Source organism: Ischnura elegans, chromosome 1 (genome assembly GCF_921293095.1).
Source record: "Ischnura elegans chromosome 1, ioIscEleg1.1, whole genome shotgun sequence".
NCBI classification, from domain to species: Eukaryota; Metazoa; Arthropoda; class Insecta; order Odonata; family Coenagrionidae; genus Ischnura; species Ischnura elegans.
This window is the reverse complement of record NC_060246.1, coordinates 162,738,062-162,764,286: the sequence shown is the minus strand read 5'-3', so window position 1 is coordinate 162,764,286 and position 26,225 is coordinate 162,738,062. Positions and strand designations below refer to the sequence as shown.

The 26,225-nt window shown below is 37.9% G+C and overlaps 1 protein-coding gene across 1 annotated transcript in view; it reads left to right on the top strand.

The window, feature by feature from the left end:
• LOC124172835 overlaps positions 1-26,225 on the top strand; it is a 94,790-nt gene that overhangs the window by 18,074 nt on the left and 50,491 nt on the right. The window contains exons 2-3 of the mRNA XM_046552332.1: positions 16,003-16,048; positions 21,122-21,242. Of these exons, the coding sequence (XP_046408288.1) occupies positions 21,167-21,242 (76 nt within the window). The 5' untranslated portion in view covers positions 16,003-16,048; positions 21,122-21,166. The remainder of the gene's footprint in view (positions 1-16,002; positions 16,049-21,121; positions 21,243-26,225) is intronic.

Below are 26,225 nucleotides of genomic sequence, written 5' to 3'. Positions count from 1 at the left end.
AAGAGTTATTAAACAACTGACATAAAGGTTGAGCTAAGATCTCTTTACAGCCTTTCACAATATACGTAGGGATATTGTCAGGACCAATAGATTTTTTGGTATCTAAACTTTGGATTGCTTCAAGCACTTCATCCATGCTAATACTAATAATGATTATATTATCATTGTTTTGGGCAAGGGTTTCATTAGCATACTTTATCTTAGAGGGATCTACTTGAGTAACATAAACAGACATAAAATATTCTTTAAATGCATTAACTATTTCTCTTGGTGAGGCAAATTCACAACCATTTAGTGTAAGCACTTCAGGGATATGACCACTAGCCTTATTTTTTCTTACAAATTTCCAAAAACTACTATAGTTCCCGTTGACAACTTCATATTTGATATTTTCCAAGTGAACACTTAGAGCTTTATTAATATCTTCTCTAACTTCTATTCTCAAAGTATTGTATTTTGATTTGTGATAACTTGACCCAGTTTTCTTGAACAGTAGTCTATGTCTATCTTTCTTCTTTATTTTTTTAATTACCTCGTAATTGTACCACGAAGGATACTTGTACTTTAATATTTTACATTTTGGAATAGATATATCAATCGCTTCATTTAGGTAACTGTAAAACATTTCCAAACCAATATCGACATCACTAGTAGATGAAATTGCGTTCCAATCTTTACTCCGCAGCTCCTCATATAATTTCAAGTAGTTACCTCTTTTAAAGTTATATGAATTGGCAAAATCATCTTTTGTTTTTTTTGTAATACCACAGACATAATGAGCGGTTACTGCTGGGTGATAGTGATCTTCTTTAATCACTGGCAACGTACAGCGAATCACCTCAATATTACTCTCGGCCACATTAGTAAGAACAAGATCAAGAAATTTTCCGTAACTGTTTTCCACATTGTTCTTCTGTTTCAGACCCAATAAGTTCATGAACATCAACAACTCAATACATAATGGCGTTTTCGTCTCAATAGATGACATGAATGAGGGGCAATTAAAGTCACCAAGGATAAATATTTCATTATTAATAATTTCACTATAGGTCAATTTGTCAAAAAAATTAGTATATACTTCAAGCATAGCATCTGGAGGGAAATAGACAACACATAAATACACCCATTTATTATTTTTCACCTGCACCTTGATCCAAATATTTTCATCACATGTCTCTAATTCTCTTAACCTCATTGACTTATACGTATCCTTCACCATTACCATTACTCCACCACCTAGTTTTTTTCCAGTCAAAGTCTCATTTCTGTCTTTCCGATGTAATTTGTATCTGCCACTCATGCATACTTCTGAATCACTTATGTAATTATTTAACCATGTCTCACTTATACATATTATATCATGGTCAAGATCACCTAACGAGATGTTGAACATTTTTAACTTACTTCTCAAACCTCTCACATTCTGATAATAGATCGAAAGTTGTTGATTCAATGCACAAATTGTTCCATTCCGATCTTCCGTCCCTGGTAAACAAGGATCGCTTCCTCATTGTAAGGTTTCTATATCAGAATCACTTCGAATGCTTTTTCTATCCCCGCCTTCACTTTTGCGAACAAATATACGACCTCCGCGCACCCATAAGTACTTTACCTTACCATTTCTTTTAAGGTCTCTTGCTAGGGCATACAACCTTTTGTTTGTTTGTGTTAAAGCTTCATTTACAAAAATTGGGCTAGCCGCGTTAACATTCCCTGTGTTCAGGTGAAGGTCCGAGAGTGAAAGATTTCTCTTCACCCTCCTGGATCGAACAAATTCTTCCGCTATGCTTGACTGGGCAAAACGTACAACTAGCGGCGGATGCTTAGACTGGGTGGAATGCTTCTTCCCTACCCTATACGCAGCTTCAATATCACTCCCATCGAGTTTAATACCCAAGGCAAGACCTGTTTTACACACGATTGCTGAAGGAGCATCGTCATTTGACATCGGAACACCATGTATTTCGATAGTATTCCTGAGTGACTCTTGCTCCAAAGTATTCAACTTGTCCTCAAGGTCACAAACTCGTTTACTCAAGGCAACGTTTTCCCCAAATAATTTATCTAATCCATCACTCACTTTACTAAGGTTACATTGGACTGCTTCTATAGCTTTTGTTTGCTCACTTAGCGTCTTCGTGTGATCATGAATGACGCTATTCCACGAATTAATTAATTGTTTTAACTCACTCTGCTCATTCTGCATCACCGATATCTTCTCCAACAGTTCACGCAGCAGGAGCACTGATGAATCCTCTGAAGTGCTGCAAGATGCCATCTGTTGTGTAGCTTCATTCGCCACGCAATCTGGACGATTCCTCAGAGCCTCAGGATCGCAATTGTGACAAATCCACCGCTGTTGTCGGCCATCCTCGAGCAACTTCAATACATCCTTCGACACTGATTGGCACACTGCATGAAAACTCTTGTTACACTCATTGCAGAGAACCGACGTCTGGCCACGTTTTATTACATTTCCGCAGGAATCACACTGAGATGGCATTTTACGACGAGAAGAAACGAGCGAACAGTGTATAACAGCGAGCTGTGCTCAGACACTTCCGTTCACAACGACTGCTCGACTGCGACTGCCAATAAGCTCTAACTGTAATAAAGAAAAAAATAAGCTCTAAGGCTTATCCACCATTATTAGAAATTAGAATCGTCAGTGCTTCGAAGCAGCCAATTTCTTCTTTTCCCCTGGGGTGCGACTAAGTTTACAGAGAGTTTTTTTTTTTTTTTTCGGCTACATTGGAAAGTTTATTGCCGCAAACCAGACTGCATTATATATACGTATCTCCTTTGCAGTTTGTTCGGCGCTGAGGCTAGTTTTGTAAATGGTTAAATGCTAGGAGCGATGGAGCACATTGACCAGCACGCGTTTCTCTAATGACGTGCCAGACATGGGTTACGGAAAGTGTTTGCAAAAGCGCGGGCTCTGGAGGAAAAAGGTCAAAATCTTGACTTACATACTAGTACACGTGGGAGGAAACGATCAGAAATTCAACATTTAATTCAAGAAAAGCGACACAAAAATCGTTGTTTTATTCCACACAGTATTTATTGAAAACTACTGGTTTCGATTTTTTCTGACCATTATCAAGAGGTAAAACATTTTCGACATTTTCAGTTCAAGAGGTAACAGAACACCTGTTCTATGTTACTATCAAAAGAAGAAGATTAAAAAGGAGAAAAAATAGAAGTAGGTGATAGGTAGGAAATGACGTCATGATCACCCGGTGAGAGCGTAACGAATGCGACAGTACGCAGCACGACTCTCGCTTTTTTTCCCTCTCGTTTGCTCCTTGGTGAGCGGAAGTGAGGGTGGTGTTTATAAGCTCACTATAATGGCGACACCTCAGCCGTGCCGCGACATCACTTTGGTCAATCCCATGACGTCAGAGCGCTCACTTGCTCTGTGAGCAAAGGTGCTCAGAGCTAAGGGCGGCTGAATGCACCCAAGGATGGCTCTCCCAAAATCAACTGCAACGAATGGGATTGTGGTTACACTTCTCCCCATGCGAGGCACTTAGCGCGTCTGATAATATTGAAATACAAACCATCGATGCGCTATAATTTAATGGACAGAAATTAGAATTCGCGTAGCTTCGAAATGCCTTTCTCAGCATTCTTTCACATTCAATTTGGATGAGATTACGGCTCGGAAGAAAAATTACTTGGATTTTGTTCTGACAGCTTTTTCTCTTCAAAATTCTTTTTTCTTTTTGAAATTTCCATCCATTAAAACATTCGTATATATCATTCGTTGTCTCCGGTCGTGACTTGACGAAATAGACTTGACATAATGAAATTTCAAAAAATTTAATAATTTCCAATAAATTTAAGATTGTGCGAAAAATATTTCGACGTGGTGCGTCATCATTTGGTATATATGCGTCGTGGTGCGTCATCATATGGTATATATTGAAGATAGAGAATAAATAATCACACACAAATTCATTTTTTTAAGTTCTGCAAAAATCAACGGTCTGATGTGTGTTGGTTACGAATTTTATCAAGTGCGCCAGTAACGCATCGAAAGAAATATTGTATTGAAGACCTTCTATTTAGAACCAGAAGGCAGTCGCTGTATCTTCTCGAATTAAGGAATGCTCTCCTTCCTTCGTGACTTAAGGCAATAAACCCAATCGCCACCTCCTCGGCAAAACCCCTCCCCTCGGCACCCCTTAACCCACACCTCAGGCTTTTGTTTTTGGATTTTTTTCATTTTGTATGACTATTTATTTACGATGCTTATGTACCAGATGATGACGTGTTACGCCGAAATCTAGGTCGTACAACATTACATTTAAATGTGTAATTATTAAGTTTTCAAAAATTTTCATCATGCGGCGGTATAAGTATTCCCATATAATTTAATCCTTGGTAGTCGGCCATGTTTGGAGGGCCCGGACGAGATTCAACTGCTGCCGTGCGCAGCGACCAGCGCAAGATAATAGGTTGGGGAAAAATAAATCCATTATTTTTGCATTAACTTCAGGACATTATTTAACATGCTTTGAATTGTTCGATTTCGGTCAAATATGCACAGTTTTGTTTGATAATTTGTTGCTATTTTAATAATAGCTTCATTATGCCTATCGCATAGAAGTCTTGGTATTTTTTGGCGAAAAACTATAGTACCCGTTTTTCTTTATCTTCTCTTGATACCAATTTCTTAACACTCAAGAAGTTTTGCAATGCGAGAAAAAGATGATAACCGCTTGGCCTGGACTATACGGTGGATGCATTAAAACTTTCCAGCCAAGCTCTCGGATTTTCTGGGGAGTCACTACAGATGTGTGTGACCTTGCGTTATCCTGATGGAACATAACGCCTCTCCTGTTGTCCAGTTGTGGCCGTTTCTGATCAATCGCTAGCAAGTCCAGTTATGGACAGAATAGATCTGAATTTAACGTTTTGGCTTATGGAAACAGCTCATGATAAATGATTCCTTTCCAGTACCACCAAATGCACAGCAGAACCTTCTTGGCCGTTTGTCCTGGTTTGACCGCCAATTGAGCAGGTTAACCGCGCTTTGAATACGATTCTTTTTGCACATTATTGTCGTATGTAACCCACTTCTCATCCCCAGGCATCCTCCGTTTAAGGAATGGGTCGCTTTCATTCCGTTTGCCTAAGGCTTCGCAGATGGAGATTCGATCCATCATTTTTTTGTGCTAATTGGTGTGGCACCCAAACATCGAGCTTCTTTTTCGATTCAAATTTGTGCAAATGGTGTAAAACTGTATTATAGTCTATCTTTAGCTCCTGGGCGATGTTAGGACTACTAAACTGCCGGTTAACGTCAATTATTTCTGTGATTTTATCGACACTTTTGATGACGGGCCTGCCCGTGCGAGATGCATCTTTAACATCAAAAATTCCTGAATGGAATCGACAAAACCAAAACTGCTAGTAATAAGCTGCTGGAGTTCGGGATCCATAACCACCATACAAAATTTCAGCCACCTGGGTTGCATTTTCGCCTTTACCAAAGAAAAATTGTAAAATTCACCTAATTTTCTGGTTGTTGACCGCCATTTTTAAGACCCTGTAACTAACAATTGAATGGACCAAACAATATATAGGAACTGCATTTATTTAGTATAAAATGTCACCTTGACAACGAGCTTAAATTTGAAATCGTCTGATGGATACTTTACAAGATATCGATCACTACAGCCATCAACCTGCAAAATAATGGATTTCTTTTTCCCCAACCTAATATATTCCATTGCTTGCATTTCACCCTCCCTCTCTGGATTTAAGGCTGCCCTCATTAATTGTGTATACAGTCGACGCAGCTGAATGGCTGACTGACGACGTAGTTAAAGTGAAATGGTGCGACAATGGTTCGATTTCAGATGGATTCACAATATTTTTCAATGGATTCCTGTGAATCTTCGATTGATGATGTTATACTGCGTAGTAACACTTTTTTCACCCTGTACTTAATTGAATAATGCGTGAGCGCTCATAAGTTGTATCCTCCTGATCAACTAAATTTACATAGGTGTTAGTTATTATGCTAATTATGACTAATATGAAAGGAAAAACTCTAAATCTTCACCAATTTATTTAGCAAATACTTGAACTCGAAGTGAGAACATCGTTTTTGCCCTTTAGAAAAATACCATCATTTGTTGAATCGCGAACTCATCGTATGCGTCTAGTGAGATCGTTGCCTCTGATTCAGGGACGCCTTAAAGCAAAATCTATACCGGGCTGCACTCTAAGTATCGGGGGATATTCTTTCACTGTGAACAAAAGAACGAGCAATTGCACCGCAGTGCCTTCCTTGACACATTTAATACTTCGCCTAGTTAAAAGTGTTAATTTATTTTCGTCGTAACTTATCTAACGTTTTAAAGGCCTGTTTACACGATACATTAACACGTACGAGTTAATGTCTGTTTGGGTGAATGATTTTGGTGGATCAGAACGGAACATGTACGAGTGCGTGAACCAAATTAGACCAGGTTCTGTTTTCTGTGCATGCATTTGCACAAGTGTGGCGGTTACACGGTGCATTTTGGCGTCCATTCTCGCGTTCATACATTTTGGCATTAATCCGTGCGTGTTAATGTACCGCGTAAACAGGCCTTAATAGCCATTCTAACAACCCAGATAGCGTTCTACTACACTCACTCCATCTTTTAAAAATATTCCAAGGCAAAGTCAGACTGCGACCTTAGCTCTACTCAGTGGGAAAAGTACAAAATAAGCACCGTGGCGCTGCGATTACAATTCCAATGCCGATCACATTAAAAAGGGGAATTGAATGCAAGAGAGCAAGCGATGGGAGGGAGAGAAAGTGGGAGATTGAGTGTAACCAACGTCTCTCCATCGAGTCTGCGCTAATAAAATGCTGCTAGAGAATTAGATCACTTGGACATTGAAAAAACAGCCAATCGGTAAAGGCCTTCCCTTCGGCATCGTTAAATAAAGTTAGGTGAGGTACCGGAGTGGCGAAACGAATATGGCGGCTCTTGTGTACAATCAAGTGATTGTGCCATCACCGCTAAGTTTCTTTTGAATGCTTTAGAATACAAGAAGATTCCTTCAATATTTTGTTGATATCTTCATTAAATTGTAAACGAAATCAAATTAGCTACTTCTGCTACCTTTACATACTGATTTTAGGTCCTGATTAACATCTACTATCCACACCGGCCTTTGGAATGGGATTTCTATTCGATTTTACGATTATATAAACTATTTTTTTCAATTTGTCTTCTGTGTTTGCTCTTAAATTGATATTTGTATTCCTAGATGTAGCACGAATATCCTATGCACTAGAATTTTCTTCTTTATATATACGTAATAATTATTACAATGCATTCACAATGTCATCATAATTACTCTCTCGGATTTATATTACATCTTGAAAGGTTTTTTTTCGGCGTCCCACAAATCGGAATGTTAAAGCCCATTATCTTTATACCTCCGTACCGTCATTTTGTAACCAGTGTGACAAACATACGAAATGTACAAGAGGAAAACGTAAATATTTTTAGTGGAGGCGATTTAAGTTAATTAAAACATGATTTACTTAAGTAATTACGGTAGAAGAATTCATTAGCTAATCAGCCAATTGGTTCTTTATTTCCTTGAAAATTTTGGTGAATTTATAATACGAGGGAAATTTATTTTTATAAAGAATGAGCAACAATATTTTTTAAGGGAAATAACTACTCATTGGAATCCATTATAAAAATCGACAGCAGCGCAAGCGTTAGATGATAGAAACACTTTGAAGAAGATAACGGCGTACTTCCTGTCTAAACATTTCATATTTACTACGTTGACTATGCTAAAATTCACATATTACATTGTGTTGTTTGTAATGCAATTTTAGTCATATTTTGTCTCGTAGCAACATTAGGGCCGCGCATCCTAGAACTTGAGCTTTTATTGCCGCCGGTAAGCTATGTGATGCATTAAATTATTTACAGATATAAGTGTGGAAGTACGTGTACGTAAGTTCTGCAAAATGATTTCCTACGACAGTTTTATAATTCGGGTGACGATGACAGGGAAGAACTACAGAACAGAGTGGTGGATGAATTAGAGAAACACCTCGCCATTATATCACTGGGAATTCCGTATTCATATTATTTAACACATAAATAAGCTCCTCGCTGTGTTAACGTACGGCTGAGCAAATACCTAACCATGAATATTAGGTTTTCCCGGCGTATCAGGTGCAGAAAAGTTTCTCGGGTTTTCCACCGGTTGATGTTTTCCATGTCTCCCAACTTTTCGAGCAGCAACTTGCTGTTTCAGTGAAAGAAATAGTTACTTCGAGGAATTGTAAATTCTGTCGATCACTGGAATCTGTGGCTGAACTTCTATCGGTTAATCGCTTTATGAAACCAAAGCTTCAGTGTTCCTCTCCCCTCAACCTACCGCTCCGCTTTCCGAAGATTATTCGGAAGATCCCTTGAGGATGAACAGCAAGTCGCTGCTCGAAACGTCGGGAGACATGAGCGACATCAACCGGAGGAAAACCCGAGGAAAATTTTCTTAATTCATGATTGTACGTCGACCATAATTTTTTCTGTGTAAGGTGGAACCGAATTCTGCTTTTGGTTACACCGTCGCAATGGAAAACATGAAAACGAGTCATTACTTCTTCTGAAAAGAGGGTTCCATGAAAAATCTGAACAAAAACAATCATTTACAGTGGAATGTGGCTATTTTGAACTCTCATTAGTAGACATCCTCTCTAATTCCAGCTTTTCTCTCGATCCATAACATTTTTATATAATAAACGCAAAATTATCATGGTTAATTCAAATTTTATACTGGAAATTCGGAATTTTTATGTGATAAATATTGTAAAATTATAAGCAGTGGAATGAGGATTTTTTTCCGAGAAACGGCGGTCGGAGTTCGCGTGCGGAAGGGGCAGAAAAATTCACGGTTACCACCCCTCCAACACTCTCCCAACAAGGGTACGTCAGTCGCATCCCTACTGGGGAAAACCACTTCCCGCCCTATGTTCATCGAACACGTCTCGTAACTCAAAACACCTTCAATAGTATCGTGCAATCTGTCACCGTGAGCGTCTGTCTGATAGTGTAACTCAGTTGCAGTCGTTGATTTATTTGTTTGTGTCGTAGTTGGCGTGAGTTAGCCTGTTTTCACGTGCACTTCATTGAACGACGGAGCGAGTCTTCAAATCTTTAACTTAAGCCTGAATAACACGATCATTTTTTAGTTTTCGCGAAAAGTGATCTCCAGAGCGATCGATTTTCGCGGCGGGAATTTAAATGATCGCTCTAGTGATCATTTTTCTGAATCACACGGTCCCTCCCGCCGTCGCCTTTCGCATCACTTACCGATATCACAGCTCGTAGTCATGGGACCCGCGTAACGAAAATATAAAGCGTGTTTATGTTTACCGATGTCGTTCCCACGATTGTCAAACGTTGCGCTGCAATCGCTCCATACGGAAATGCGTTCCGATTGGCTGATATGGGGTTTCAGTGACAGTTTCAGCGACGGATTAAGCGACCGGACGAATGATGAAAAATAGTGATGGGAATCCTCATCATTGGAGTGATCGCAAAAAACGTTTGCCGGCGACGATTATTTGCGAGTGATCACTCGGAAAGGAGAAAATAATGATCGTGTGACTTTAGGAGGAAAATGTAGCGGTGATTAAAGAGGTAGATGAGGGATACGAGAAAAATTTTGGAATTGGGAGGCTTTTGGTATCCCTCCTAACATGTTGTCGATATTAAAAAAAATTCCCAGTTGTCAAAGTGAAAGTGTTAAAGGCCGTAAAAGGTTGAGGGAAACAGGAAACCTAAATTTGGACGAATGTGTGTTGAAATGATTCAAGCAAACGATGATAAGTAGATCGCTGTTCGTGGCCCACTTTTGGGAGGAAAAGCTGCAGATATAACAAGTGATAATTTCTTTGGAGCTTCCCATTCCATTGTGCCTCAAGAACCAGCGTATCTCATTGGTCGAAGGTGATCCTGGTAATTATTTGGCAGGAATATACAATATTTTTGAAATATCTTTAAGCCTTCATAATGAGACGGGTTCGAATGAACGTTTTGAATTAATGGTTTTAATGCTAGTCTTCTTTCTTCTAATGCATCAAGATACCGGAGAGCGAGAATAGCGGAAGAGGACACTATTAGTATACAGTTTTATAATCTTATAATAGGAATTTCGCCTGGTAGCCATCTTGAAAATAAGTTATGAAGAATAACTAAATGTCAAAGCCACAGAGTAAGTACATATACTTTATGTCATTGAAAGACGGTTCCCTGAGAGCGCATTGGGTAATTTTCAACAGGGGAGTGATTGGAGTAAGAGTAATTGGAGATTATGTTCACTTAACTAATAATTAGCTTTCACTCCAGTCATAATAATAGATTATCAGTTCTCAAGTAAGATATCGCCTTCAAGTGCCGCCAACGAATGTATTTACATATACGTATCAGTGCCATATAACTTGACTTTCAATCCGGAGTTATTTTTGCAGTGAGTTGCAAAGAACTGAGGCAAATCTCTTATTTTCCTTCCTATCATCACCTCGTCTACTTCCTCTTAGCGCAACCAATACCGTCGATTGTTTAAAAATCTTGCAATCCGACGCAAGACAACGCATGGATAAATACCTTAAATGCTTTTTTATTGCTAAGCGTCCAAAATTAGCTTAAAATTAAGCACACCGTCATTCTTCCGGCACTTCCGAGGGATAGCTCCAGCGATCGCGCCAATGATGGCGTAAAAATTACCCTTTCCCGCAATGATCATTTTCCGCGATGGCTCCAGGGATGGGAACACCATCCCTTTTTCCGTCGCTCGGCACGTATCTTTATCCCTCGCTGAAACCATCGCTGGTAATGGCTTTCAGCCAATCGGAATGCAAAACCGTTAACAGCGATTACTTATAACCCCACGCTTGGCCTTTATTTGAATGACAGTTACGGAAAGTGAGGGAATAAGCGATGGTAAAAGGGACGGTGGGAATGACCGTGTCACTCAGAAAATGATGGGTCAATTGGCGATCGCTGTTTTGGTCCTTTAAAACCTCTCGCTGGAGCTGTGTATCACTCCAAAGGGACGGAAAAAATGGCCGTGTGATTCGTGCATTATTTATCACACGGCCAAGTGCGCTTCGATTGATTACACCTTTTTGCTCCGTCTGCTATTTCTGTATTTACTTACTCTGTGGTAATACGGAAGAATGCAAATATTTTTCAGTGATTGGGGTAATTTATGCTATAAGTCCCTAATAATAAAAATATCAACACATAATTGTTATAATTCCGATAGGATTTTTTGTGAATATATAAATCTGAGTCATCGGATACATATTATTCGTATTTATTATTGCGGAATAAAATTTACGAGTATTCCATTAATATTTTAATTTAATTAATAGGGAAAAATATGGAATAAAAATAAAAACAAAAAACAACAAAAATAAGGAATTAGCGGATCAAAATGCATGCAATTCAAGCATTGCATCAAATATATATGAGATATATAATAACAATGTAATTGGTCATTATTATTCCCCTTTTCAACTTGGGACCACCGTGCAGCTATGAGCCAACGGTATATAGCATGAATATTACTTTTTAGAAGTTAGAATAATGAAATTTTGCGGGAAATTTCAAAGTGCTGGATGCTTTTTTAAACCTGAAATGCTTTTTTAATAATTCGCAATTTAGCACTACAGTCGAAACATATTGAAGAAACACAAAATGAACCATTGTTTTGTAGTTATCTTACAATCAATATGTGGTGGCATACTTTTTTAATGTTGCCGTAGGATATTTAAATTATTTAATGCGGTGATGATGGCGTATTAATTATATCAGATTGCCGCTCATCATTATTTATCCAAACGACATTCCAATAAAAGTGGATCCACAAATAATGTCAACGCTTCTAAATTCACGAGTCGCAAGCGGCAATTAAAGGCCTTGCTCAAGTCTCGTAACACTCAACACGAAATACATTTTTGAGCATTGAATTATGAAAATGATTCCTGAGGCCTGGCCTAACAATTTAGATACAAATCTTTACGTTTCCACTACCTAACATTAATTATTATCGCAACATAGTTATTGATAATTTGATTAATTTATTTTTTAAATACACAACGTATTCATCGACAGCTGCAGAACTGGGTAGGAATTCGCGAACTTTGATTTTTTAGCTTGCTTCACGTTTAAGTATAGCTCGGTGTGTTGTTGCAGAGTGGGCTGAAATAAAAAAAGCTGGCCAAAAATCATATCTTCCATATTTTTATAAGTAGCTCGATGAAATATTTCCAAATATTTTCGTTTGGACTATATAACCTGAATCTAATGACATTTTCCCGTAAAATTGATCACGGGAGTTTTTAAAACAAATTCACGGAGACTGAAAAATCCAAAAATCGACTGTACGGACCGCTTTAGTGGAGATAAAAAATTTCATTGAAAATAATAGTTAGAAGTAAAAAAAGAAGTTTATCATTAAATTTAATTATTTAAATAAAAAAGTTCATCTGAAGTGCACAAAATAATTTTTTAAACGATATTAACGATATACTGAATTAACAGTTGAAATTTATGTCAACATTATTTCTGAGAAGACATACATAAGAAATAATCTAGCAAACAATTTGTATTTTTGAAACAATGCAATAGAAAACATAACACACAAAATTATTTATGACCCATATATAACATAATTATGAACCATAATAAATTCACATAAAAATTGAAAACATAAGAAAACAAAAAGAATAAATTTACCAGCCCACTACCAGTTTTATCCAGATTCCCAGCCGTCACTGTCCTCATAAAAAGTTGGCTCCTACAGTGAAAGTAAGTTTCGTATATGCTTTGAAACATTTCCTTTAATATTTCCACGTAAATATCTTTTAATGTAAGAAGATCCAAAGTGAGGAGGAAAAGATCTCCCATTCACAACGAATTTTCACTTCCATTAAAAATAACGTGATGTATTTCTTTGCGGGTTACTTCCATGCGCTCCATTTTTCTCTCATCCGAACTATCAGCAATCTAAATCACTGGACAAGGAAATCGAAATTAGAGTAATATTCCTCGGGTAATACACAGAGTCAATGTGATATTTTACATTGAAAACATACCTTTTTTATCGTTACGAGATATCTATTCTCTACCAGTGGTGGTAGTTTGGCCTCAACGCTGAAATTTCACGATCTAAGGAAAATGAACCCTGGTTCTTCACTTCCGTAGCACAACTACTGAGATCTTTTCGCATTAACGAAGATAAACTGACTAATTTCGCTAATAAAATCGTGAAAGGTAATATTTATAGACCGATCGGAAAGAAACATTTGTGGAAAACCTCGTGCGAGCAACTTCGTAGAAATCGCTTGCGCGGATGTCGGGGAGAAGTGATCCTCAAAAGTTGAAAACCCCTTCATAGACCGAGGCAATAAAGCAATAAACGGCATTTTTAAAAACGAACAGTTATGTATCGCTTATAAAACTTCTTTAACGCTAGATAAGAATCATAACTTCGAGATTGTGTTTACGGGTACAATAGGGATTAACGCGGTCGGCAGGGCAGTGCCCGACGCCGCACAGTGAGCTGAAATCGAAAAAAGCCGGACAAAATCTCAAGAACGATTTTTTTGAGTACGGAATTTGAAACTTTGCACAGTTTTTATCAATACATTAGTGCATTTTTTGACGCAAACCGTTTCTAATAGGTAATTTTTTTAAACAAATTACTTGACCTCAAAGTTGAGCAAATTTCGTAAAAATTACCCACGTTGATTTTTTTCGAAATTCAGCACGTTAAAATTAATGCTACACCTTATGCAGTAATTCAATAGAAATAAAAATGTACAATACTGTTAAGCGGTTTATTATCGTTAATTTTTGTCAACTTTCACGACTCAGTTGTAATATTTGTGGCCCGCCGCGGCGGTGCTCCGCTACACGTGTGCCTCTTCCAGTGTTTGAGCTGATGGGAGCTATAAAAGGCTTAGGGTAGTACGAATAGCAAAATATGCGCGTTTTTTGGTGGGTTTTCTAAGAAATGGAATATATTTCTTAGCAGTCACCCGCTTCCCGAGACAAACTTCTGCCTTGACGGCGCAATCGTTGAGTCCATTAGATATGCCTTGTGAAGCAACAACAGAAAAATTGAAACAATAAGGCTAATATGGAAATTTAAATATATGCAAGTGTAGAAAACTGTAATGCCGTCTCACTTTTAGCGAATTATCCTCGCCCATAACTAAGTCGGAACAAATGTTCGCATCTAACCACCGTGTCGCGCGGTTGGTCATTCACGCACATAACTTGATAGGAAGAGTCGAAGTGGCAAATTGGGGCAGGATTTTTCACTCGAGAATTAAAGTTGACACTTTTTTTATAATTTGGTACAAAACAATTTGTGAAGCAAAGTGAAAAACATAAATTTTTTCTCTTCACTATGTTAAAAACACGTGAAAAATAGGACATTTTAATTGTTTAATTAAAAGAAATCAAAATTGTCACTAAAATCAAAACTTTCACGACAATGGATTCTTTAGATGTTAAAATTTATTATTTAATAATTTAAACTTAGGAATTGTGAAGCATTACGCAGCTGTAGAAAAAAACTTCAGTTAAATTTGTCAAAGAATGGGGAAAAAATTGAGATCATTTTATGTTAAATTGATAGACGTCTCCTATTTAAAAAATTACTTATAAATAAAATTATTTCAGTGGTGTGGTCACTGACTATTCTATAATTTGTAAATATAAACGTTCTTTCCTAATTTAAAAGTGAAATTTTTTTTCGATTTCAGCCCACTGTGCGTCGCGTCGTATGCATGGCGATACCTCGGAAGATAAGTGCGATGGATGCATATGGTATAGCCGAACGGAGACCAATCCATTGATATACGAATGTTGTTGCATATCGACAGATATTAATTTGGTTATATACTATTATGCAATTTTTTATAAATTTTAAATTATATTACGCCTGGAACATTAATTTTATTTCCCTGTACATGTACTGTACGACTGCCCCTAAATGATGGAACTTCGTGGGCTCAATCCAACGCGAAGACGAAATGTTTTTCCTGGGGAATCGGGGTATTGTGGTGGCCAGAGTGTTGCATTCGAACCCCATGAGCCCCGGTTGAAATCTCGGCGGTAGCGAAGTATTTTCAGAGATGCATGTTTAAGTGCAATTGAGGAGGGCACTTCAAATCTAACACTCCATCAGTCGGATGGCACTTAGTGGCTTGGTCCACTTGGCACCCTTCGCCAACACCGACGCCGGGTTTCTCTCTACCCTTCCTCGCCTTCCCTTCCCTCATGGCGCGATTGGCCTCAGCGGTCGGTCGTCTGCTTCAAACGTCATGCCATACCAAATATTACCTTACATGGCGGTATAGTAAACGAGAATTCCTTGCCTTATCATTTGAAGAGATTTGAAAGGAAAAAAAGAAATTTCCACCCTTAAAGTATGAATATATCAAATTACATGCAAAATATCTATTGAATACTGAAATTTAAAATTATTGTGTTGATGCTAATTGGATATATTTCATTGCCCATTCTTTAGTTACCTTATTACACCAGATATACTTGAAACTTAATTTTGCATGTTCTATGAACTATATAAATTCCGTGTTCCTGGATGTATATTTGTCTCATTAATTATTATATATTGCACTTTAAATTTGATCAAGATCCTTAGTATTGTAAATGTATCCTTATTTTTAAACATTCGAGTGATTTCAGTCTTTTTGTGATGCAAACTGAAGAAACTTGACGGAGCAGTGGCTTGTATCTTTTTGTGCTCTTCGGCCGACTCCCACAGCAAAGTAATTTGCATCTGTCTATCTATCTGCACACCCAAATGTCGCTACTAATTATAGTTACTTACACTGAAATGTCTTGAAGGTGATTGTTACTATTACGTATTTATCGAAGCCTTTGTTGTCGCCAATAATAGTAAATCAATGTTGTTGTTGCTTTCCAGGCATGTCGCGGCCTCGCACCCGACTACAGCGCCTCGCTTTTCCAAGGTATGTACCAAATACAATCTCCCATAGCTTCCGAAGGTCAGCAATGTCATGAAAAAGACCTTCCCCCATTATATTACGACGGCCCACGAAAAATGCGCTTCAAATAGCATTCCCATGACACGTGTCAGTGAGTCTTTCATATCTTGTCGTGCTCCTCATTTTATGTGCCAATTCAATTATATAAAAAACATTTATGCACTAGATAAAGTGTTGTGTCTTAAATAAGACTGAATTTTGGGCAATTATTACCAAAATAGCAACAACAAAATTCGTAGCTTCTCACAGTGAACTTAAGAGAGACAAATTAAATTGTGTATGGAGTGGAGTAGAGAGCTCAACAGGGAAAGTGGAATATCAGCTTGGAAAGTCCTTAACTATCGGTTAAAACCGACACCTCGCCTGCAAATCCAAAAATTATCGAATTATCTTGATTCTGAACAAACCGTGGGAGGAAAACGAAAAGTACATCTGACTAGCTCGCTCGCATTCTCTTAATAAATTCGCACGACTTATTTTACGGGGCACCTTCCCTTTAATTTTAGGCAACAATGAATAGTTATTTTCCAGAGATAAAAATAAGCAAACTGAAGGCAATTCAAATTAATTCCGGTAGAAGGTTATCTTAGAGCAAAGTGTTAATGAATTGGGTAAAATCACATCGCTACCGATAGCTCACGCTTCGTGAGCTATCGGTAGCGATTGCTTAGTGACTATGATAATAATTATATGCAGAAATTTACGGTACTTACCAAATATCAGCAGATTACATAGCATTAAGAGAGAAAACTCTAATAGTATCTCCATCCAAGTTAACGCACAAAAAGGCATACTAATTGCAAACAGATGACAATCGAAATTCGGATGTTCCGGCCAGTTCATGTAGGAGTATGCGATCAGATTGATGAAATACTTCATCTCTTTTTGTGTCTGACCGCTGCTTTCGAATCATCTCTAATAATATTCCTCAATAATAATAATCCTCAATTTTATTAAGTTTGGAAGCATTATGTGATTCAAAAGATGCCGTTGCGAGCGATTCCATGTAGGAAAACCACCTGTAAGTGCAAGCAACTTATACAAGTAGTGCCACTTCGCGTAAAACTGTTATTATCTAACGAAAAGGCCTAAAAGAGAGAGTTGAAAGAAGCAACACAGAGGAAATATTCGTCAAGATTGCTAAAAACAAATCCAAAAGCACTTCACCTTATTAAAAATTATATAAAAAATCAAAGGAAAAGGACAAAAGCCATCAACGTTTACTTATCGTGTCCCTCTACTTAAGTGAATAGTCAGCAAATCAACTCTTTAACATCGTTTCACTCACTTAAATTTTAAGTTGCATAAATCTTAATCTGAGCTATTTATCGGGGTCGCTTGAAATAGCACCGAACTTATCCGTTCATAGGCGTCGCAAAATACACCCGTATACATCGATACTGGCGGCGCTTCGCAAGCTTGTTTCATAGGCCCCTTCAAAACCTCCGTGGAGGACTGCGCCGTAGAAGAACGTAAGAAAGTTTGCGTCGGATATTTTTCAAGGAAAATTGATGGTAACTCACTGCTTTTAAATTTATCACCCAGGACTTACTTCTAGTTACAACCCTACCAAATTTGAATTCTGCTCTTCGTTTGGAAGATGTTTGGAAGTCGTCGGAAAGCGGCATAATTTAGGAGACAATCATTCACCCGTTGAAGTCTCCGGAAAAGTTTTGTTCGACTTAGGCAGATTTTTGCAATACTATCGTAAGATAGAAGAAATAGGCATCACATCGCACGAATTGTGAATTTATCCAGTGTTCAAATAATTAATGACGTTCCGTGGATGCCAGAGCCATTCCAGTGTCGGATCGTACCCAAAGATCGCAACTTCCACCGCGGCGAATGAAAAGATTGGATCCAAATAGAAAAATCTCAAAGGAGCAAAGGTTTAAAGAAAAGACGGCGCCCACATTTTATAAGTTGGTGACTACCGCCAAATAACTCGTCCTGGGAGAACCGCTCATTTCATCAAACAATCGCCCACAAGAGTGTAAAAAGCAACGAACCACTCGCGGATCATAAATAAAGCCGCGGTCACACTTGGCTGTTTCGCAGCCGCTACTTACCGATCACTGGTAAATATCGCCATCATCCAGCGGATCTGTAGGGTTCACATTATAAGTAAATAGCCGTCAATATAGCTGCTGTTGATGACTTGAAAACATTATGTGTGTGCGTGCGTGCAATTCGCTATCTATTGGTGTGAGTCGTGACGCTTTGAGACATATGCTAAATATTGGAGTTTGTAAAACAAATGAAGAGGACGAGGACTGTGAGTTGCCATCACTTTCCCTTGAAAAATATTCGATAACCTTGACTCAGACTCAAATTTTCTCATGTTCTACGGCGCAGTCCTCCACGGAGATTTTGAAGGGGCCTATGAAACGAGCTTGCGAAGCGCCGCCAGTATCGATGTATACGGGTGTATTTTGCGACGCCTATGAATGGATATGGTGCTATTTCAAGCGACCCCGATAAATAGCTCAGATTAAAATTGATGCAACTTAAAATTTAAGTGAGTGAAACGATGTTAAAGAGTTGATTTGTTGACTTTTCACTTAAGTAGAGGGACACGATAAGTAAACGTTGATGGCTTTTGTCCTTTTCCTTTGATTTTTATATAATTATTAGTAAGATGAAGTGCTTTTGGATTGGTTTTTAGCACTCTTGGCGAATATTTCCTCTGTGTTGCTTCTTTCTACTCTCTCTTAAAGTTCTTTTCGTTAGATAATGACAGTTTTATGCGAAGTGGCACTACTTATGAAAGTTGTTTTTTTCTCCGTTGAGCGTGCAGACGTTTCATAATTATAGCAGCTTATATTTGGCGATCTCGCTTTCTTACATTTGTGCGTACAAGTCAAGGATTTGCAAGATGTAATTTGGAAAGCACCTTCGTACGCGCATCATGTGACGCAATTTCGTGTCTCGTGTGAAACGGAATTTTTAAAAATATCACAGGATGACCTCATTTTGAACCGGATGTTGATTTTCTTTAATATGTTTATTCCGTGAATAGCAGGATAAATATCATTTAAACTCACAAATATCTCTTTAATGGTAGTAAAGACTGTATAAATGGTGTAGAGACTCAAAAACGTGAATTATCCAACCTTTAGAAAATACATTCTTATTACAATCAAGCGAATTTTATCTATGTCCAAGGAAATTGTATGGTCTGTTTATAGCTGCTTTTTGATTGATTACTAGGATATGAATCTCGTAACTTTTTAGTGCTATCAAGCCATACAAATAAACGCAATATTTACCCCATCACAAATCATTGACCTTGCGCGAGTGAATATATTGCCGCAAGGCTCCAACTGAGCTAGCATATGTTCTGGAGAGAAGAGAATTAGATTGAATAGCATGGAATACCTTTACTATGGAAAACTTTTGTTTCAACGAGATAACAGTTCAAATTACGTTTTAGAGTCTTTGGTTTGACTAAAAAATAATGGTAAATCATTCATAGGTAATGTTGAGACAGGGATCGTGTTGAAGTTCTGAAGTGGACTCAGCAAGGGAAGGAATCAGGCTTTGAAATAATTAATACAGGTTTCTACCATCTTAAATGTTAATTCCATTCAATGAATGAAAGCTATTCTGCATTACATTCGGGGGTTTCTTGATAGAAGCGCTTCTTTTTGTGCTTGCAGAAGGAACATACTGTAGAGAGATACTCTGAGAAACAGTATATCCTTTTCTTTACGAACTAGCTGCGAAAACTGGGTTCAAAACACACGATAAATTGCCCTAACATAAAGAAAATCGAATTTCACTTCAGTGCAACAAGAAAAAAACATGAAATAAGAAATAACACATAGAAATCAGTTCTCTAGATGATAAAAAAGGCAAGTGAAAAATGAAAGCCACTGCACTTTTTCAGGTTCAAAAAGGCTGCCCAATCCTGCTGCCAACTCTTTCTTCTCATTTTTCCACTGGAAAACCTCAAAAGTATAGAATAGGCATTGATTGCAGCTGGTGATATTTTACTCACATTAAGCGTATTTTTAATTACCGTTGACTGAAAGCATAGAATTACTGCACAAAATTTAATGATAGGATAATTGATGTGCATTGTACATGGATAGCTATTTAATGCAGCCTTTTTTAATCTACGGGCAAAATTTTTTCGTGCCTAATTTTCATTAAAAATTGTATATTTTGATCGATATTGTGAATATTCACACATTTCATTTTGATTGCAACACTCATGGATCATGTTTAAAAATATGATATACTACGTGATCATGAGTATTTATTCATTTCAATTTTCAGTGCTCGACCCAATTTCAATGGAAATCGAATTACATTGCAATGGTTAGTATTGTCACCGATCGCCAAGGAAATATGGCGTTATTGATTAAAAAAAAGGGTTTGACAGCTAAAATCATGAAATTCAGACAACTGCGAAGCCAAAAAGAAAATCGGTGGAAATAATTGTAAACATGATTTATTTAGATACCCGAAAAAAAAATACCTGCCCCTTATCTTCATTAAAAGCACTTTAAAGAGGCAGAAAATGATAGCACTGCAGCGCGCAGAACCCAACATATTTTTAATGGTTTCTAGGGGAGATTAAATTTCCTCCGGGAGTGAATACTTATATCCGCCAATTTTCACGATGATTGGTGCAGCGATTTCGGATTCAATCTATCTCGGACGGACAGACAGATGTACAAATTTCCAATTTTACGAGAGAAATATCGTATTACATTTTGTGAAATGGTGCTACTCGGATTCAGATGTCACATGGATTCAGTATTTTTTACGCATTCCTGTGATTCTTCGATTGATTAATTTCTTAGATCGCGTATGGTAGTGATTATTTTCCTCGAAATGTGCTATCGTTTTAATCGCATTATGCACATTTTCCCTTGTAAGGTGATATTGGAGTCGGTTGTGTCTGGAGGGCTTCAGCCTCGCTTTTATCGCTCCCGAGCAAAGTAACCAGCTTTCAATTGCTTAGTGACGGTGACAATAAAAAGCTGTTTAAATTTTTGAATTGACCATAGCTCACCCTTTTTCCAACAGGATCTGACTGGCGCTGCCACGGGTCGTGAGCGCGGGTGGCCCAACATGGCTGCCGGGCGCATCATCTCTGGGGCTTTGGCGCTGTTACTTCTTCTGGTGCTACCGACGCGTGCACTGACTGGTGAGCATTTTAATGGGCATGAAATTGGTTCGCAATGTTTGATAGCCTTATCTCAATTTATGTGGATATTTTTTAAAAATTCTGCAAATGGATGTGGATATTTTTTTAATGTGGATATTTTTTAAAATTTCTGGAAAATATTTATTCAAATAGCGTAAATATTTCAAATATTGACTTTGGTGTACATACCTTTCTTCCGAAAATCTGGAAAATATGGGATTCCAGTATACTTTTAATACAGCAAGTATTTGGCGGAGAGCACGTCGACACTGTAAATTTCGCGATGCAAATGAAGTCAAGCAGACGATAGAAGAGCTCGTGTATTTACCAAATTGCTTTGAGAAAAATTTACAGCTAACAATACTTTTTCTACCAGTGTAAAATTTGAAAGCCACGTAAAATATGGATGAAATACTGCGTCTAGCGAAACGAGAAGTCAAGAATTGTGACATCGGCTGACGTTGAATGATGGCTCACAGGAAATGTGTTTTTCTTCGATCGGAATTGATTAAATCATAGTATTCGGCTCGGGCGGAGCTCAGATTGAGAAATGAAGAGACCACTTTAGATAGTGATATCTCGTTATTCTGTGTGGAAGGCATCGCACCCATAAAATAAAACGTACATTAATTACACTCTACTTCACTCACGTTTAACTGTGCTACACTTGCCTCGCTATGGAAAAAAGTACTGTTGTACTTTTTAGATATTCGATTCGCGTATTTGATGATGGATATTAATGGTTGAAAACGTTCTTAGATATTTAACTCACCAGAAAAAAATTGGAAAAAGTGGCATATCATCACATGTAACTCTATATCATCACATGAATTAGCTATTCGTACACAATTACCTTGCCCAAAAATAAAAATCTAAAAATAAAATTCTTCAGAAATAGTTCAATATTCTCTCCTTAAATATTTTGAAGGTTTCCAAAAATCTTCATATTTCCTTAAATACTTTAAGGGTTTCCAAAATTTCTCATATTTCGAAGCGTGTATTCTCCAGCGGAGTAAATGTGAAAATTTGTAGCGCGAGGACTACTCCTTCAAGCGATGTTTATATGAATATTTAATCAAAACTGAACGACAACAATAAAAAAATCAGAAACAGTAAATTATAAATCATTTTGTGAATTAAAAAAAGAAAATAACTTAAGCATTGACAGAGAAACATTTGAAATCACTCCCATTTGGACCATTAGCTCATTATTGCATTTATATGATTTTTATTTTTTTTATTCTAAAGAAAGAGAACCACATACAGCATATAGTTGCCACTTTTTAGTGGCCAGGTAACAATACATAAATAAGAGGACGAAGACGCAATATAACAAGTAGAAAACAATAATTATATTTGAAAAACAAAAGAACAACAAGAAACTGCAGGTACAGCCTACTTCGGTGACAGATAGGATAGGGAAAGGCTTAAGAAGTGCAAAGGGGTCGATGTGTGGAGGTAGTGAGTTCAACACAGAAGTAATGCGGTAGAAAAACGAACGTTTAGTGAGTGAAAGTCTAGGGACTGTGGATTAGGGGATGAGAACGGGTAGGGCGGGTGGAACTTTAAAATTGATAAAAGAGAGCAATGCAGGGCAGTCGATGGTGGAATTGAGAATCTTATAAATAAGTTTTAAATCAGCTGTGAGCCTATCGGTAGTGAGATTAGGGATAAAGAGGGAGGAGAGAATAGAATTAATGTTGCGTAAATGTGGTAACCCATTTTTTACTATTGTGGCAAAGATGTACTAACATATGGGTTTGTAAAAATTTGAGACATGAAATGTATTACTAATTGATGTTTTCATCATCATAATAATCAGCAGTCATAAATCTTAACATTGATTTGACAATAGCTTTTCGCTCAATCCTTCTTAGGGCTAATCTTTTCCTACTTCACGCATAATTAATCTGCTTTCAATCCTTCATCGCCTGCACTATTTATCTATTTATTCCGTGGCCTGGCGTTCTTTCCTCCCATCTATCTGTCAACGTAAGTTTCGTCAGACACTCGTGTCTCATGAAGTTGCCCCCTCCTACACCCAAAGATTTTCAAAACACTACTTCTCCCCTTCTTTTCTTAAAACTTCCGCACCACCCTCACAATCTACCCAATCCATCTTCATCATTCTTCTATAACATCATATTTCAACCTTTCACCGCAGCAGCCGCGCTATCATAAAAAGGCATGCTCCGAATATAAGTCGTAATAATTGCTTCCAAATTTTGGCTCTTAATCGAAGTTTTGTAGCCGTATAATGTTATTTTGCATGGGTAGAAATAATTTCACCGCATAGACCAGGGGGTGGGTCGGCCTGTCGTTGTCGCGGGGCGAGCTTTCTCCCCGTCACACGCACGTACGTGCGTAGAGGCGGATATGATCCGTTCGAGTGCGCCGAGCGGCAGACGGACAAAGATGACGTCACTATTTACAGCAGCTAACGGACGGAGCGCGCTTCGGATTTCGCGACGTTCGATATCTCACAAAAGAAAGCTGCGATTTAAGTTCGTGGGTTGAATTTACAAAAATGTTCAACCCGACTGTGCAGAAATAAAAACAGGAAAAGTAGTGGGACAAGGCTGTGCACTGTCCCCCGTAGTTTTTAATGTTTGCGTCGAGAAAGCCATCAATGAAAGCAAGGAGAAGGTTTTGAGTGCAAATATTTACGGAGAAAGTATTGGTATGCTGCGATTTGCGGACGACATAGCAGTCTTGGCCAAGGCAGGGAAGGATTTGAAGAACACTGATAATTATGGAAACAACAATCGCCAGGCATCATCTGAAAATCAACAATAAGAAAACTAAATTATTATTTTGTAGTAAAAGGGAGAAGACTAGGACAAAAATTAAGCTAGGAAAACAAGAGCTTTGTTCGCGTCGCTTGCTCCATCTGCACCTTCTGCACCGGAAGGTGCAATGAAAATCAGGCGGGTGCAGGAAGGTTCAACTCGTGCGACGCGAACGGCAACGTAACAACAAAAATGGCGCGGGACATGATTATAATAAACATTGTCGAAGAGGATTTTTATGAAGACTGTAATGTTATTTTCCCAGCTTTCATTCAGCCGCGGGATAGGTATAACGTGTTATTCCAGTAATTGTTGCGATTTACTCGGGTTTGTTATGATTCTGGTTGAACTAATGTTGAACACATTTGTTTATTGCTTGTTTGTTGTTTGATTGTATTGGCATTACGTTGCAAATGCCTCTGCGTCTTCCTTTATTAAGAATAAGGTTTTAAGCTTTTGCAATTATGGCAAATTTGATATCGATATCCTAGACCTAAGTTTATTAATTGGTGTGAGAAAGGTGTCAATGAGCTGAAGTTACCATTTAGATGTAAACATTGCCTTTTCACTTCATATACGCCTTTTAGTTATGCTAGTTGTTTTTATTAAAGGCTATTACATTTTTATTACGCATTAATTTCTTTACTCGATTACTTCCAGTAGATGGGGAAAATAACTTGACAACTTTTTTAAAAGGATTCGTGACCACCGGGACTAACAATTTTGCTAATCTCGTTCGAATTTTTCGGGAACACGAAGTGGTCCGTAATGAAATTCTTAAGTGTAATGACCAAAGGCAATTTGGAAGGCATTCTCCGAATATTTTTGTGTCTGGCATTTCCTTCGTACCTATACTGCCCATATGAATGAAAGGATATTTGTGGCTGCCTCATTCCATATTGGTCCAAGTGGTTCGTTGGTTCAATGGCCTCAGGGTCGTATATAATATAAGTATTACCTCTGTATTCCCAAGATCGTCGAGGAAATATTTGCCCCTATCTAGAATCTGAGATAGTATTTTACTATCGTTGTAAACGACCATCTATTTCATAGAAATCATGGTGAAAAATAATGAAAACTCGTTCAATACTGCGGAAAGATTAATTAACATTCATGAATCGAACTAACGGAATATCAGTGCATTTCATTGAGAAGGTTGGTGGTGTGAAAGACGTCGTATTATTCGAAGTCATAATTCTAAGTGTCAGTTGTGGCAAAAAAACATTTTTATTAATCACAATATCACCTACCATAGCGACAAATACCACTCCATCCTCATCGAAGAGTAATTCATTGTGCTTGCCTAAATTGGTATAGCTGTCATTTTAACAACACTACATGGATCCACTCACGATACTGTTTCATTCACGAGAAAAGAATGTATACCTACGGTACGTTTTAAAAAATTGCTATTGGATTGGCATCAGTCCTCCGTGGGAGTTATAGTAAATGTATATAGTCGACGACGCGAACAAATCGTTTTAGAAAATTGTTTATTGATAGGTTACTATGCTAAAACTAAGGTATTTTTCATTCGAATAAGCACTTTCGCCACGTTTAATGAGAAACGTCCATTTCATTTGACTATATATCATAAGTTCGCTTGTGTTTACTATTTAACCACTTGAAAAAATTTATTATTATTAATATTTCACCCAGTCAGATGTATTTCAAATATCAGATGTTTTATTTCCGAAAAAGTAACGTCAAAGTGAAATAGCTTCCAATTTTCTATCATGGCCATTTGTTTTCCGCCGGTTTTCGTCTGGTATTTCCCATGATTCCTGAAGTTGCACCTTTTGCTCCACCTCCGAAGCTGGTGCAAAAGGTGCAGATAAAAGTTGCACCTTTTGAACCTGCACCCGCGACGCGAACAGCGTTCGTCACTTGCAACTTCCGCGACGCGAACGCAAAAGTGGCAGAAAGGTGCAGGAAAGTGCAGAAGTTGCAGCGACGCGAACAAAGCTAAGAAGTGAAAGAATTTTGTTTCCTAGGAAACCGACTGACGAGCGATGGAAAAAGATGGACGAACCAGGACAGAAGGAGTTAGTAAAATTGCTCGGGTGAAGAGGGTTTTCTACGAAAAGAAGAATCTTCTTACAGCTGAGAATACAATCATAGAGGAAGAGGAAAAAAATCATCAGATGCTGCATATGGAGCATATTTATCTATGGAAGCGAGGCTTGGCCGTTGA